The sequence below is a fragment of the Homarus americanus genome, unplaced genomic scaffold (assembly GCF_018991925.1).
Source record: "Homarus americanus isolate GMGI-L3 unplaced genomic scaffold, GMGI_Hamer_2.0 scaffold37032, whole genome shotgun sequence".
NCBI lineage: Eukaryota > Metazoa > Arthropoda > Malacostraca > Decapoda > Nephropidae > Homarus > Homarus americanus.
This window is the reverse complement of record NW_024731852.1, coordinates 10,341,020-10,357,631: the sequence shown is the minus strand read 5'-3', so window position 1 is coordinate 10,357,631 and position 16,612 is coordinate 10,341,020. Positions and strand designations below refer to the sequence as shown.

At 45.8% G+C, this 16,612-nt stretch overlaps 1 protein-coding gene across 1 annotated transcript in view; it reads right to left on the bottom strand.

Moving 5' to 3' along the window:
- LOC121867877 (trichohyalin-like) overlaps positions 1-16,612 on the bottom strand; it is a 265,880-nt gene that overhangs the window by 112,208 nt on the left and 137,060 nt on the right. Inside the window, exons 5-6 of the mRNA XM_042368002.1 lie at positions 15,439-15,633; positions 11,111-11,195 (exon numbers count right to left, since the gene is read on the bottom strand). Of these exons, the coding sequence (XP_042223936.1) occupies positions 11,111-11,195; positions 15,439-15,633 (280 nt within the window). The remainder of the gene's footprint in view (positions 1-11,110; positions 11,196-15,438; positions 15,634-16,612) is intronic.

Below are 16,612 nucleotides of genomic sequence, written 5' to 3'. Positions count from 1 at the left end.
GCCACCGATGGAAGTCGTGGAGAAAATGGAAATCACCTGCCCTAAAATAAAGACCTGGAGGATACTCTACTCCTTCACCCAACCTGCCATGGAAGTTCCCGCAACCAAAAATACTGCCATTACTAGGGGGGACAAAAATTGGCATACCTGAAATTTGCTAACCATGAATTCTGGTCGTCGTGGGAAGTGTCTGCCAGTGCCAGGAGCTACGATACTGAAGCAGCAGCAGATGTGTATTAGTGGCACTCTAAGTAGGAAGGCAGGCAGGACCCCAGACCCAACTGTGAGCTATTCACAGAAACTGCTTCATCACGTACTTTGTCAGGACAGACCTTGACTTTGTCTCTTGGTAATAACGACACACACACACACACACACACACACAGTAAAATAATTAAACTAATGGTAAAATCTCCTGCATGTCATTTCCTTAACAAGTTTCCAGAAAGAACATAACAACAACACTTCATTAAATTAAAACCTGGAAAATTATAATCTAGACAAACTACAGACTTTAGAGACTCCTACAAAAATCAAAATACAATATCCAAGTGAGTGAATGTGTGTCTCCAGTCCCTGTTGTTCACCTTCAAGAGCCGATTCCCTTAAAAGTTTCTCTCGTCTGAAGAGATTGTGTATGCAAGTTTAAGCTGCAATTACATTTAGCTAAGGATCAGCCAGACGAGTATAAAATAGCCATGAGCCGGGATTAGACTAAGAGGCATATGTGAATTATTTATTACCTCATGAAACTCAACACACATACCACCTATAACACACTACGTACACTATGAGAATGAAGTATCTTCCCGGGGGTTTTCAGAAGTGTATTACAGAACGGTTGAGCCGCTCTAAAGACGCATGTGTGGAGCCCATAACCTGTTGGTAGGCCTCTTGGAAAGGGGTCGCCAGTGACTGCGTTAGGTAGTCTGGTTTCATTATACTTGGGCCAAAGTTGGGAAGATACTTTATTCTTTCACTATACATTCACCAGACATCACGTACGTACACCAAACACAACACCCGCACAAACACGAAACACAATAATCACGTCAGGACACAGATGGACATCCATCCACAACATCAACACCCAAGATCCTCAACTCCCCTAACACCGTCAGTAGCACCAAACCCTCCGTCAAGAAGCTCCTCATAGAAAGTGTCCGTCTCTCAAGACTTACAGCCCTACCAAGGATGGTATCTGCCGCGACGTGGAGCTTGACACGCCCTTTTGTGTCCTGTCTCTACCCGGGTGAAGGACGTGTGTCCTTGTGCCTCACAAAGAGTGGCGTCCAATGTCACTCACACCACACACCAGTCCTCCCCCACCGACCAGCATTTTGAGGTCACTGTGCCTGTTGTCGCATCCTTTCTACACATGCTTCCCAGGTGGGCGCTGTAAACGCTTTTGCGCTTCACCTTGCACAGGATGCAAGGGGGTGCCCAATCACCTAGCCCTTTCGCGGGGCAAATTAAAAAAAAAATCAAATTCCATGGCATCATTACTGTGCTTTCCAGTGTCATCTGCTCCCACCATCTATCATCTACTAATGTCATCGACTATGATTTAAATAAAGATCTGCCTCCATCAACTGTGCTTAACACCATGTCCTCTTAATGTCATAACCTTTCACTGCACTCTTCATTATCCTCATTAATTATTTCTTCACACAATATTCCACTAATTAAAATATCCCTTCATAAGACGCTCTCCTTACCTCAACTCCCCTTCACACAACACTCCCTTTAATCACCAAAATTCAGTGGATCCAGGTCCCCAAACACCTTAATGCCAAGTACCTCCTGACACCACTGAGCATAGCCACGACTCGACTCAATGGAGGTGGGGGGAGGGGGGGACTACTGATCACGGAACCTTAAGCACAGTCACCTCTTAATTGGTATCGTCCATCACACTTCATATAAAAATACGGATTATCTTTCTTTTTGTTATTCATCAGCTACCGAGAGATTAAAATTCTTGCAAGATGAAGAACACCATTTATGAGCGTGTATGAGGATTATGAGTCATGAATGATAAGAGTAAAGTTGCCAGGCATGAAACATAACGGGTTAATGAAAGGATTATTATGAGGAAACACGTGTATCATATCAAGAAACATACGCATGACAGATTATAACCATCACACGAACATACCATAAATGTGCATGACAGGCCATAACGATGATATAAGATAGTTACCCCACCATGAAACATATATAAGCGCATGGCAAGATAACTACCACACCAAGAGCCACATATGTGCATGACAGGTAATGAGGGCAGGGGAAGTACCATAAAGCATATCTTTGCGTGGCGCACACACACACACACACACACACACACACACACACACACACACACACACACACACACACACACACACACACACACACACACACACACACACCTGGGATAGATAAAAACACCCACAGAGATTAACATTGACGACACAGTAAACAAGATTAACTTATTGACAAACGTATGAGGAGGAAAAAGGAGTCATCACCCATCCCTAACCCATCACACGACGACAACTCACGTATTAAACCACCATTACCAGGGTTTAACGAGTTGATTAATAAAAAAAGGGAGGGGGGAAGGGGGTTAGTGGGAAGGGGGGGTTGGAAGAGGTTCAGATCACTCCCCCCCCACCTCCTCTCCTAAAGAGTATAGGGTGGAGTCTTCTCAGTGGCGCCTCTCTTGCCCTTTCTTCCTAAATAAGTGTTGTTCAAAGCGTATTTTTCGCCCTGGGAGCCCAGCTAGACAACCGGGTCAGCTTAAAGGAGATGTGCTCGAGTCGCCCGGAGCACCAGCAGCGCCATCACCACCACCACCACCACTACTGCCGAGGGAAAACCTGCTCAACCACGTACACAAACACCTGCTTAGCCACACACACACACCTGTTTAACACCACACATAAACACCTGCTTAACTAGACACAAAAGCATCTGCTTAACTACACACACACACACACACACACACACACCACAGCAACCACACACACACACACACACAAACACCCGCTTAACCACACACACACACAAACACCCGCTTAATCACACCACACACAAACACTTGCTTAAACACACAAACACAAATTCCTGTGAGATATCCGGAGTTATCATGAGTATTAGAGATATATATATACAACACCATTTTTTTGTGCTTTTGAGACATTAGGTACGACTCTAAAATCTGCCCAGCACACCTGATGTCATTACGAAACACCTGTGAAGACACCTGGTGCTATTAGGGAGATTTGTGAGTTATCTCGTGTGATTATGAGCAGTGATGATGTGAGATGAAGTCATTAGGAGTCGTGATAATACTCGCAATGACAACATAAGCATTCATGGGTGTTATAATATGAAAGGTCGAAGGGGGATCCTGTACACTTAAGTCAAACCCGACACCCTGTACCAGTAGATTGTTTTACTTGCTCTATTTACGAGTGTGTATAATCTACGTTTCGTAATTTATTCATACAAAAAAAAGAGGTGATGTAAGGTTATATGTCTTTTCCTTATTTGTAAACTTAATACATCTTTGGGAAATACACTATACACCCAAACGACCAGACATACATTCACCGCGTTGTACAGCACTGCTCAGACACCCGGCAGCCCCCCCCCCCCACCTCTCTCAACAAAAACTCATACCAAACTTAACTCCAAAGCTAACATTTTCTTGTAGCTGTAAGGAATATATTCTGGTCGTCTATCTCCCGTGGCACTTGGTGTAAGCAACTGGGTGATCCTTGAGGGTGACAAATGGTGATGAATTAACAGCTATTCCCAGTTGACAGGTTTATCACAAGGGACAGTACAGTATCAAGTTGCCTCTCTTCTTCCCCTCTAGTTGTAACGGCTGGCTATATTGGGCGGTGGGCGGTTATCGTGGGCGTACCTTTTATCACGAACTAAAGTAGCAAAATAAGTCTGATCCCGAAACCTCAAGTACTCAAAAAAGACGAAGTGAAAATCTAGCCAAAAAATAAAAACATACGAGTACATATATAACAACATTACAATACCACCTCCCCATATTGTTTACATTCATGAGGGGATAAAAAAAAATCAACAAATAAACAAATAATTAAATATATATTGATAATTAAGTATGAAACAAAACCCCCCAAAAAACTAAAAAAATACCACCAAATATATACACTGCAGAGGAGGGTAAATAAATGACACTGTACACACGTGGACTAACGGCACAAAATGTCACTGGGTATAAAAAAAAAAAAAAGTTATGAAATGAAAAAGTAAAAATTGGAAGTTGAAATTTTAGGACGCAACTAATCCAATAAAAGTTGATGACAAAAAAAAAGGTAATTGAAAGTAACATTAATAGGCCCATAAAAAAAAACAAATGAGAACAGGACTTGCCAAAATGGAGTAAATTGAGTAGAGAGCAAGGTAGAATGATGAGAGGAGGGAAGTAGGTAGATGAAGTAGAAGAGATTAGTAGATAATGTAAACAGAGATGAAAGGTTATAAGACAAACTAGAACATTTACCACTGGATAAAGATGACAAGCTTCATCCCCTTTAGCCTTATTAAGCAACACGGAAAACACGACAAAACTGGGTTGGAAAAGACCACAGCCTCTCTCTCTCTTCTCTCTCATCAAATATCAAACTCGTCTCTCACTTTTTCCCCCAGTATAAACAAGTTAGTGAATATCGCCGTATCAAACTCTCCTTTATTTCAGTATTAACACGGTATAGTATCTTCATAACTAAACACCTACATTCATATATAATTATTTCACTATATTTCAATCTCAATCGAAGCGTCTCGCCTTATTTTCGTTCTTATCTGAAAAAAAAAATTATGGGGTATTTTGCCAAGGTGTGTGACGTAACCTCTGTCTGAACTCATTCCCCATTGGTTGTAAAAAAAATAAAATGTAGGATAAATACGAACGTTGTAATAAAGGTGGACACGGAAGCGCTGGGCAAAAAGAGGTCACGGGGGGAGTGTTGAACGGGTCCGTGTGTGTGGGAATGTCTCTCTCTCTGTCCTGCCATCCACCACCAGCTCTATGACCAACTACACCATATAATCCAACACTCCCTATTACCACCACAAATCATCAGCAACCTCTACCACCATCACCAGCAACCACCATCGCCAGCAACCACTACCACCAGCAACCACCACCACCACCACCTCCCTCCCAGGCCAGTATAAAGTGTCAGGTGACCGCCAGGTAAGCGAGACAAACGGTAAACACCCCCACACGGTCTACCTCATGCAAATTCGGCTAATTATGCGGCAACACAACACCAAAAACTCATCTAACCTAAAATTTTTGCCAGCAATAAGATACTTGCGAGGTTAAATAAACATAACCTCTGGTAAGACAAAGATCAGCCGTAAATGGAGCCGAGAGGGGCATTGCGCGAGACATCAACAATGGGTTTATATGAAGACGCATGTCGAGTCATTTCCCCTCCAGTCCCGGACTAATGTGACTTAACTGCACCATCACATTGGCCTTGTTTAGCCCCGCCCTGACCTCTGAGTGCCCTTCTGACCCAGCTGTTCTCCGTTCACACACGCTTCGTGGTACTTTCACAGGGATCCATCCACACCACCCACCCACCCACTCGTGGACATATGGCGAGTCCACAAGACACTCTAATATCCACACAGGGGGATACCTATCTACTCAAAACAAAAATCGATCTACAATAACTTCCGCGTCCACTCAAACACTCACTCACCCTCACTCAAAACCAGAACCGCTAAATACTGTACTGTGCCACCCACCCGCCGACCCACTACAGCCCAGCCAATCAAGTGCCCTATTGAACTTTGCCATCCCAGCCAGCCAGCCTCCCACATCCTCTACTAACATCACCACCCTCTTCACCACCCCACGCCAACCTACCCTCCATTCTATCACCAACCCTCCACATCCACTACCCCACTCCACCTCCACCATTCCACTCCATCTCCACCAGCCAACACATTCCAACGAGCGACACCCTTAATCAGCCTCAACTCCAGGGAGGGGGTTAGGAGGGTAGGGGGTTGGGAAGGGTGAGAAGTTGGGGAGGGAGGGAGGAGGAGATCATCGGTACCCATTATCCATCCCCAAACAAACAATAACCTCACACTGAAAGAATTGGCCCACACACACACACACAGAAAAGGTAAATAAAAAAAATAATAAAATGTATTCCCGACTGCGGCCTTTCACATGCTCACTCTCGCCCCTCACAAAAATTAACTTTTCCCAATACATCGATGTTTTCACGAGAGAGCAAGAAATACGGCGAGGGGAGTGGAGGAGGGGGGGTGGGGGAGGGAGGAGGGGGAGGAGAGGGATGGGAGGAGGAGCTGTCACTTATGCCCAGAGCGAGATTGAAAGCTTTTCTGCTATGGAGGTCTCGGAGTGGATGGAGGTATTAAGCGTAGAAGCGTTGGTCTCAAAAGCGTGGGGGATGGATGGTGGGTTGGTCAGCGTGGATGGATGGAAGGGTGGATGGATGAGGATGGGTTGGTCAGCGTGGATGGATGGAAGGGTGGATGGAATGTGATGGACGAAGAGACAGCCTGTTAATCGAAGACAGGTACACAGCCTACTCAACGTGGACAGGTAGATACAACTTTTTCACGTAGACAGGTCCACCAATTACCCAACATAGACAGGTAAACGGCCCCACTACAGCCTACCCAACGTAGACAGATAGACGGCTTCACTAACTAAATTTACCGAGGGCTCAAAAAGGACCCCTAGGTCACCCCCTCCACACCACCACCCCCTCCACACACAGTCGCCAGTCTTTACGCAACATTGTTCTCAACGGACACTCGGGAGAGGGGGAGTGGGGGGGAGGGCTTGATCAAACATAACCCTTGATTATAATCTCTTGGGCCGCCTGGTAGTTATTAAGCCATTAGATGATGTTTTGAATTAGTTTTTTAAGCCACAACGTAAAGAGAGAGAGAGAGAGAGAGAGAGAGAGGAGAGAGAGAGAGAGAGAGAGAGAGAGAGAGTGTGTGTAATAATAATAATAATAATAATAATTAATAATAATTAACGGTTTATTGAAAGAGCTTGGCAGCCAGAAGGCTGAAAATATACAGTTACATATTTGGGGAATGGGTTTCGACTTATAAATAATATACAAGTAACATAAGTGATACAAATAAGATATATAATAACTAGATGGGGAAAAGCTCAAACTACAGGGCATTTCAACATAGTGACAGTGCAAGAAATAGTATTTACTGGGAGTGAATACATTGGTCTATTACTAGTTATTGATGATTTTTACAATGGTTGGGACTGGGCTGTTCTTATAGCGATCAGTTTGTGCACGTATGGGCTGGATGCGGTTGTGGTGTCGAACAGCAATTCTCGGGCTAGGGATCTCAGGTGGTAGTAGGAACCGGTGTCGAGGATGGTGTAGAAGCTTCTTACCAAATTTGCAGAGGAGGTCGTGGTGATGGTCAGTGAGAGTCGAAAGGGTCAGTGTGTTGAGCGCTTCTTGATATGTGGAGTAGGAAGGGGAGAGAATAATCTTGCATGCTCTCTTTTGCACTTTTTCTAGGTGTTTACGTTGTGTGGCATTTAGGGAGGAAGACCAGGTGGGGGAGGCATAGGTGAGCTTGGGAAGTATGAATGTTGTGTATACACTGAGGAGCTCGTGTGCAGGAACTCCGAGGGACTTGAGTCGGTGGAGGAGGTGGAGACGGAAACTGGAGGATTTGACAACTTCACTGACGTGTGGTTTCCAATTTAGTTTGTTGTCTATGGTGACGCTGAGGAGCTTCGTGGAATCTACAACCTGGAGTGTGTTCGGACCTAGGGTAATGGAAGGAGGTGGGACAATGTCGGAGGAGAGGTTGATGTGCATAACCATGGTCTTGGTATGGTTGATGGTGACATGGTTGTTGGTGGCCCAGTTTTGAAGACTGTTCAATAAATCCTGAAGGGCGGTATAGTTGGGAGTAGAATTGTTGACGCTGATCCCAATGGTGGAGTCGTCGACATATTTCCAGCGAGCGGGGGTTTCTCTTAGGGCATCATTGATGAGCATAAGGAAGCAGAGTGTGTGTGTGTGTGTGTGTGTGTCTCATTATCCAGCAGACACTCATCACCCAGCAAACTCTCCATCACCCAGCAGACTCTCTCCATTACCCAGCAGATACTCTCCATTACCCAGCAGACTCTCTCTACTACCTAGCAGACACCCCCATCACCCAGCAGACTCTCTCTACCACCCAGCAGACACCCCGATCACCCAGCAGACACCCCCATCATCCAGCAGACACTCTCCATCACCCAGGAGACACCCTCTACCACCCAGCAGACACCCCCATCACCCAGCAGACACTCTCTACCATCCAGCAGACACCCCGATCACCCAGCAGACACCCCCCATCACTCAACCAGACACTCTCCATCACCCAGCAGACTCTCTCTACCACCCAGCAGACACCCCTGATCACCCAGCAGACACTCTCCATCACCCAGCAGACCTCCATCACCCAGCAGACTCTCTCTACCACCCAGCAGACCTCTCCATCACCCAGCAGACTCTCTCTACCACCCAGCAGACCTCCATCACCCAGCAAACTCTCCCTGTCGTGTAACATATTCACCCGCTAGTGTATGCAAGTAATCCGTCTCTCTTGCATTCAAAACAACTTTTAAATTATCTTTCTTTTGAGGTTATATTCATATGAAGTGAATTACATTACCATCTTATTTATCTCTCTCTTGAAAAATACGTCAATTAAAATTAGATTCACCACTGGCAAATTTACTTGGGAATATCGGAATGTATTACCCGTGTGTTCCATTAATTACGTTATTTTTTTGGTGGAGTGTATGTAAAGTGAATCTAATTTGCATATATCTATTTATTTTTTTCCCGTTGCATTACTCTTTAGATTACATTCATACGGGAGGGATTCTTTTTACATGTCATTAAAACAGCAATCTTCTCGGTGTATTTACTCAAAGATTTTTTTTTATATGACTAGTACAAACATGAACACACACACACACACACACACACACACACACACACACACACACACACACACACACACACACACACACAAAAGCAGGTGCACGACGTACAACCTTGTGGGGTAGCTGACGGCAGATAACCTGAGGGAGCCAACACACCAACACACACACACACACACACACACACACACACACACACACACACACACAAGCTGGTCAACGTGTCACCTGGGAGGCTGTCGAGATGCGCCGGGGAGATGGGGGAGGGGAGGAGGGGGAGGGGAGGAGGGGAGGGGAGGAGGGGGAGGGGAGGAGGGGAGGAGGAGGGGAGGGAGGAGGGAGGGGAAGGAGGGGAGGAAGGAGGGAGGGGAAGGAGGGGAGGGAAGGAGGGGGAGGAGGGGAGGGAGGAGGGGAGGAGGGGGGGAGGGGGAGGGGTGAGGAGGAGGGGAGGGGAAGGAGGGGGAGAGGAGGGGAGGGAGGAGGAGGGGAGGAGGGGAGGGGAGGGAGGGGAGGGGAGGAGGGGGAGGGAGGAGGGGAGGGGAGGGGGGGGGAGGAGGGGAGGGGAGGAGGGGAGGGAGGAGGGAGGGAGAAGGGGGAGGGGGAAGGGGAGGGAGGGGAGGGAGGGAGGAGGGGGAGGGAAGGAGGGGAGGGGAGGAGGGGAGGGAAGGAGGGGGAGGAAGGAGGGGGAGGGAAGGAGGGGGGAGGGGAGGAGGGGGAGGGGGAGGGGAGGAGGGGGAGGGAGGGAGGGGAGGGGAGGAGGGGGTGAGGGGGAGGGGTGATGGGGGAGGAGGGAGGAAAGGGGAGGAGGGTGATAGACATGATATTCTGGTAATTACTCAAAGACTTACATTTGATTTAGACATAATGATATAATATGCGTTGAATACATTTACAGGGCTGTACAGTACATAAATCAGAGTTGTTTATTATTTTAACAATAGATGATGGTGCTGTTCTTATATCTATCGGTGGGCTCTGGTGGGCTGAATTTTGTTGTAGTGGCGACTGCGCGAGGTGGTGGGGGGGCCGGTGGCAGGAGGTGGCGATGACAAGGGTGGTGCATTAGTTGGCTGCCGAACCTTTCCAGTGCTTGGTGGTGGAGGTCCACTGAGGATGGCATTTCTGTGTGTGTGTGTGTGTGTGTGTGTGTGTGTGATAGAAAGAAGAGAGAAAGAGAAGATATAGAGAGAAGAGAAAGAAAAGAAAATAGAGAAAGAAAATAGAAAAAGGAGAAAGAGAAATAGAGAGAGAGAGAGAACGAAAGAAAAGAGGAGAGAGAGAGAGAGAGAGAGAGAGAGATAAAGAGAGAGAGAGAGAGAGAGAGAGAGAGAGAGAGAGAGAGAGAGAGATCCACCATACCATACACCAGCATGACCCTCAACGCAGCGACAATAACAAGTCCCCCACGATGCCATTTAAATACCTCAAACATTACATTCATAACAGTAAAAATAACAAGTTCTCCTGTCACGCCAGACACACGACACCCACGGCACCAATACAACAAAAACAACCCCGTGGACAGGTAAAATAAAATAATAATAACCATCACATCCGCAGAGGAAATATACACCTGTCAAGCAAAAGGCACATAATAATTCAACGTCCACACCTGACTCCACACAAGAAAAAAAAAAGTGCAAAGGGTGAGGACAAAAAATAAATAAATAAAAATACACACACATACATGACTTGGCTACTGAGTAATACATGCCACCATTTAAGGCCACACGATGTACACACACACACACACACACACTGGGGGAGGAGGGAGGGGGGAGGGGAGGGAGGGGGAGGGGGGAGGAGAGAATGTAGTACCTGACCTGTGGGGTGATATTGATAAAAATGACTTGCAACACCAGACATGGCTTTTAACTACATGAGTGACCTTCAAACCCAGTCACTTTGAATAACCTCAGTGAGTGGTTGACCTTTTTTGTAGTCGTCATCTCGGTTAATGGTAAGTCATACGCGCTTGATAACACCGAGGAGTACACATCATACCTGAAATAACCTAACCAAAGGCGTAGAAAAAAGAGAGAGAGAGAGAGAGACCTTAATGTCCATACACAAGGGAGTGCCTAAAGGGGGGTGGGGGTTACTTACCTCCTTCGCCGATGAGTCTGATCTGCACGAGGCTGGGGTCCTCTGAGTGTTCCTCCAGCACCGTGTCGTCCGTCACCGTCAGCTCCTGCAGGATATAATACAAGAGTTAATTTACACACCACTCCTGCTGCACCCACTCCTGCAGGATATAACACGGAGCTAATTTACACATTACACTACACCTCTGACCTCCTACACCCACTCCAGCAGGACACAAGACACTCTTACTGTACACACTCCACCTCTGACCTCCTACACCCACTCCAGCAGGACACAAGACACTCTTGCTGTACACACTCCACCTCTGACCTCCACACCCACTCCAGCAGGACACAAGACACCTTTGCTGCACACACTCCACCCCTGACCTCCCACACCCACTCCAGCAGGACACACACTCTTCTGTACACACTCCACCTCTGACCTCCCACACCCACTCCAGCAGGACACAAGACACTCTTACTGCACACACTCCACCTCTGACCCACACCCACTCCAGCAGGACACACACTCTTACTGCACACACTCCACCTCGACCTCCTACACCCACTCCAGCAGGACAAGACACTCTTACTGTACACACCACCTCTGACCTCCTACACCCACTCCAGCAGGACACAAGACACCTACTGTACACACCCACCTCTGACCTCCTACACCCACTCCAGCAGGACACAAGACACTTTACTGTACACACCCACCTCTGACCTCCTACACCCACTCCAGCAGGACAAGACACTCTTACTGTAACACTCCACCTCTGACCTCCTACACCCACTCCAGCAGGACACAAGACACTCTTACTGTACACACCCACCTCTGACCTCCCACACCCACTCCAGCAGGACACAAGACACTCACTGTACACACTCCACCTCTGACCTCCTAACCCACTCCAGCAGGACACAAGACACTCTTACTGTACACACCCACCTGACCTCCTACACCCACTCCAGCAGGACACAAGACACCTTACTGTACACACTCCACCTCTGACCTCCTACACCCACTCCAGCAGGACACAAGACACTCACTGTACACACTCCACCTCTGACCTCCTACACCCACTCCAGCAGGACACAAGACACTCTTACTGTACACACTCCACCTCTGACCTCCTACACCACTCCAGCAGGACACAAGACACCTTACTGTACACACCCACTGACCTCCTACACCCACTCCAGCAGGACACAAGACACTCTTACTGTACACACTCCACCTCTGACCTCCTACACCCACTCCAGGACACAAGACACTTTACTGTACACCTCCACCTCTGACCTCCACACCCACTCCAGCAGGACACAAGACACTTACTGTACACACCCACCTCTCCTCCTACACCCACCCAGCAGGACACAAGACACTCTACTGTACACACTCCACCTCTGACCTCCCACACCCACTCCAGCAGGACCACAAGACACTCTTACTGTAATACACTCTACTGTACACACCCACCTCCCCCACACACACACACACACACACACACACACACACACACACACACTTTCCTCCCCATGACACCTCAAGACATTCATACCTCAACACACTCCTCCCTCCCTTTATAAATACATGAACACAAAGGCCAAGAAATAATTCCAGCACAATACAGAATCACTCACATGGAAACGTTCTACAAAACCTCACCTAACAAAACAGTATAAAACACACACACACACACACACACACACACACACACACACACACACACACACACACACACATACATATATATATATATATATATATATATATATATATATATATATAGAATCCGAGAGAGAGATACAATCAGAGGATTTATTTAGTCTCTTGGCCATTTTGCAGGTGTGTAAATAATACTGTTATAGGAATGAATATTATATAGAAGTGACTTGTGAATCATTGGTGGGGAAATGGCCTGGAACTAAAGCAATCAATCTGGTCTTTGGTGAGATTAACTTTATATGTACGAGGTGTTTGTGTTGTATTGTACCGGTGTGTTGTTGTGTTTGGGTTGTTGAATGTTGTTGTATTGTATCGTATATTGTTGTGTTGTAGCGTTTGTCTGCGTTGTGGTGTTTATGTTGTATTGAGAGAGAGAGAAATAAAAGAAAGAAAGAAAGAAAGAAAGAAAGAAAGAAAGAAAAGAAAGAAAGAAAAGAAAGAAAGAGAAAGAAAGAAAGAAAGAAAGAAAGAAAGAAAGAAAGAAAGAAAGAAAGCCTCAACTGGATTTTTCTGCATTTTCCTTGAACACACGCAGACTGCTTGACCTATATACATTCAACAAGAAGAAACTGAACCATTTTTTTCCTCATCCCTGTAATTCACTGTATCAGACAATACGTACTGGCTGTAGTCTGGGTCTCTATATACAGTATACAGGTTACAACACCACACCATACACCAACTTTAATCACCTGTAACTGTATCTGTATTTAGAACTGTATTTTGATAATATTTCTGAGTTTTGAATCACTGGAAAGATTAAAAAACACCCCAGTTTATTTCAGTTCAAAGAATAGCCACCCTAACGCTACCTGGGGTGTAAGATAGGGTTAGGTTGGGAAGAAGGTAGGTTGAAGTTAGTTAGGTTAGGTTAGGTTAGGTTAGTGTTAATCTACAGATAAAATAAACTGGGGTAACTAATCTTCACGTGATCCTAAATATCTAAATTAACATACGAATGAGCGCCCCTGACACATACAAGAGTCAGGCACCGTAAAAACTCGTCGCTGGTGTACACTTCTGGAGGTCTTACTCATACAGGTGTTTCCAGACGGCAGGTGAGCAGACCCTCGGCCAACAAGTACTGGCTCACCTCATGACGACTAACACGTGGACCTTTACTTATCCTTGTTATGAGTGCGTTGGTTTATTGAGTCACATGTGAAGAGGGAGAACTCAGTGTGTGTGTGTGTGTGTGTGTGTGTGTGTGTGTGTGTGTGTGTGTGTGTGTGTGTGGTGACTAAATAATACAGTTTTGATGTAACATGTCAAGGCCGATTGCATGTTGTTTGTGACAGAAATGACACAGCTCGCGGAGAATGTATACCATTACAGACCAAGATCACCCGCTAAAGGTCAACTGGCTGTGAGAGAGAGAGAGAGAGAGGCAGGTGGCGGGTCTGGCCTCCTACGAACAATGACGCGACAATTCTCATATTAAATGAGCTGGAAAAAAATAAATTAAATATGAACTCATTAAAATAGCTTCCAAATATGGCTTTAACTTTCCTAATGCCAATAACATTAATAAATACTATTACTACCACCACGACTACCACTACTACGACTACTACTACTACTACCACGACTACGACATTTTCACTTTCTTCAGTCGAGATAATAAAGGAGGAACACAAACTCTCAATTAACTTAACTCGCGAATTGGATATTGACCAAAGAAGAGCTTATTTAATACCGGGAAACCACAGGTCAAAGGTCAGGGTCACATGTCCTGACCTTTCACAAAATACCTGTAAATTACGGGGACTAAACTTTGAGTCAACCAAGTAAGTCATCTGGCTCACAATAAAGCCACCAGCTCAGTTTCATTAAAATTGGTTGACTGATATTAAAACCTCTAGTGGTGGTTCCTGACCTTGATCTTATGACCCTGACCTACTTTCACCGCCATTGCTATAGTTCCACCAACCACCAACACTTAACCCACTAATTAAGGTCCATCATAATCCATCAACGTTTTTCGAGGAATTTTCTTCAAATCAAACGCAAAAATAAGGCAAAGTTATCTAGTTGTTCCAAGGTATGAATTACGGCGTCAATTTCAGTGTGTTATATGATGATAATTGAAGCTATTTTTAAATATTGCTCTGGGAAGGAAACTCGGACGGGCATTAGAGACTGAAGTAACCAACATTCCGCCATCTTGGTTCCGTGGGGATAACGACATTACACCCTGATGATGGTGGTGTGATGGTGGAGGTGTGATGGTGATGATGATGGTGAAGGTAGGTGTTGGTGGGTGACAGTAACTTTGTTTATCTTTTTTCCGGTGAATTAGAAGCTCGTGGCGCCTGAGTACAAGATATAACCCAACAGTACAGTTGTGTATGTGGACACCGCAGTACAGTGTAGGTGTCCTTGTAACTGTACTGGCGGGTGTGGACAGACCTGTCTGAAGGTTCACCGGCTGCAACATATGAAGGTCACTGACATGTTTCTATTCAGTTTGTAGTGTGAAAATAGCAGTGTGCATTAGTATTTCACAGGGTGGTGGGTCGTGTACACCTTTACAGTGCATGTCTGCACAGTGTGTGTGGGGAAATAAAGGCACAGCACTGCGTGTCACCTACACAAGACAGGTGTGTGGTACTCACTCTGGTGGCGTCGTTGTAGCCGACGATGACAGCGGTGTACCACTGGGTGGTGCCCTCGGCGCGGTACACCTGTACCCGGAAGCCCACCAGGACGGAGGGCGTGGTGAGCAGGATCCTCTGGCCGTCCTGCTCCCCCACCCACGTGCGCAGAGCCGTGAGACACTCCTCGCCACACACCCCGGCACAGTCACCTCCCTGCAACACAAACACCGCCATTAGCCTCCATCAAGACAACATAAACATCCATCTTATCCCCTTAATAGCTTGTTAAACCAATTATAATATAAAAGGTCAGGCGGCAACAACACACCTCACACTCTCCCTGACCCTCATACTCACTTAATTTCCTTCAGTTGGTCCAGCTCCCTGATGCGCCGTCAAGGCAACTTAAAAGGGGGATTACAGAGCGTGTGAAAACGATCTGACCCTAAAGTTTTCCGGCCGGAGTTTACTGGGGAGTGAGACGCCCCCACACCCACCTCCCTCACCCACTGATCACACTAACACAGCTAAGAAAACACACGTCATCTTATGCGACACAGTACAGGGATAAAATATAATTATTAACCACTGCAAAAAAATTACACGGTAAAAAAGTTAAATTACTGAAGACACAAACCTTTTTTTTTTTTACCTGATCTATATAATATTAATTCACCTACTCATTAAATACAATTCAATCATTAAATATTGTAAAAAAAATATATATAAAAATAATTCACATTACTCATGACACTCACATTTACAATAATTTAAAAAAATACATCACAACTGCATCTCAACACAAAAGCAGTTCACGAAAATAAATTAAAAAACTTTCTATTGTGGGAGTAGTTTTATGGCCGCCCACAGGTGCAGAAATCCACCAAACAGCTTGAAACTTTATCAATCAGCTTGAAAACTGATGAAAACTGATTAAAAACTTATCTGGCAGCTTAAAAACTTAATAAGTGTGGCCCAGGATTACGACACTATATAAGGAAGCCTAGACAACAACATTACACTGAACACTATTGGCGTAATCCTGCTAACGAAACTGTCTGGGTTGGACGGAGGGACGGACGGAGGGACGAACGGATAGACGGAGGGATGGACGGATAGACGAGGATGGACGGAAGGACGGATACACGCAAATCAACGTGTTTCCTGTATACATATACTGTCGGGGGATAAA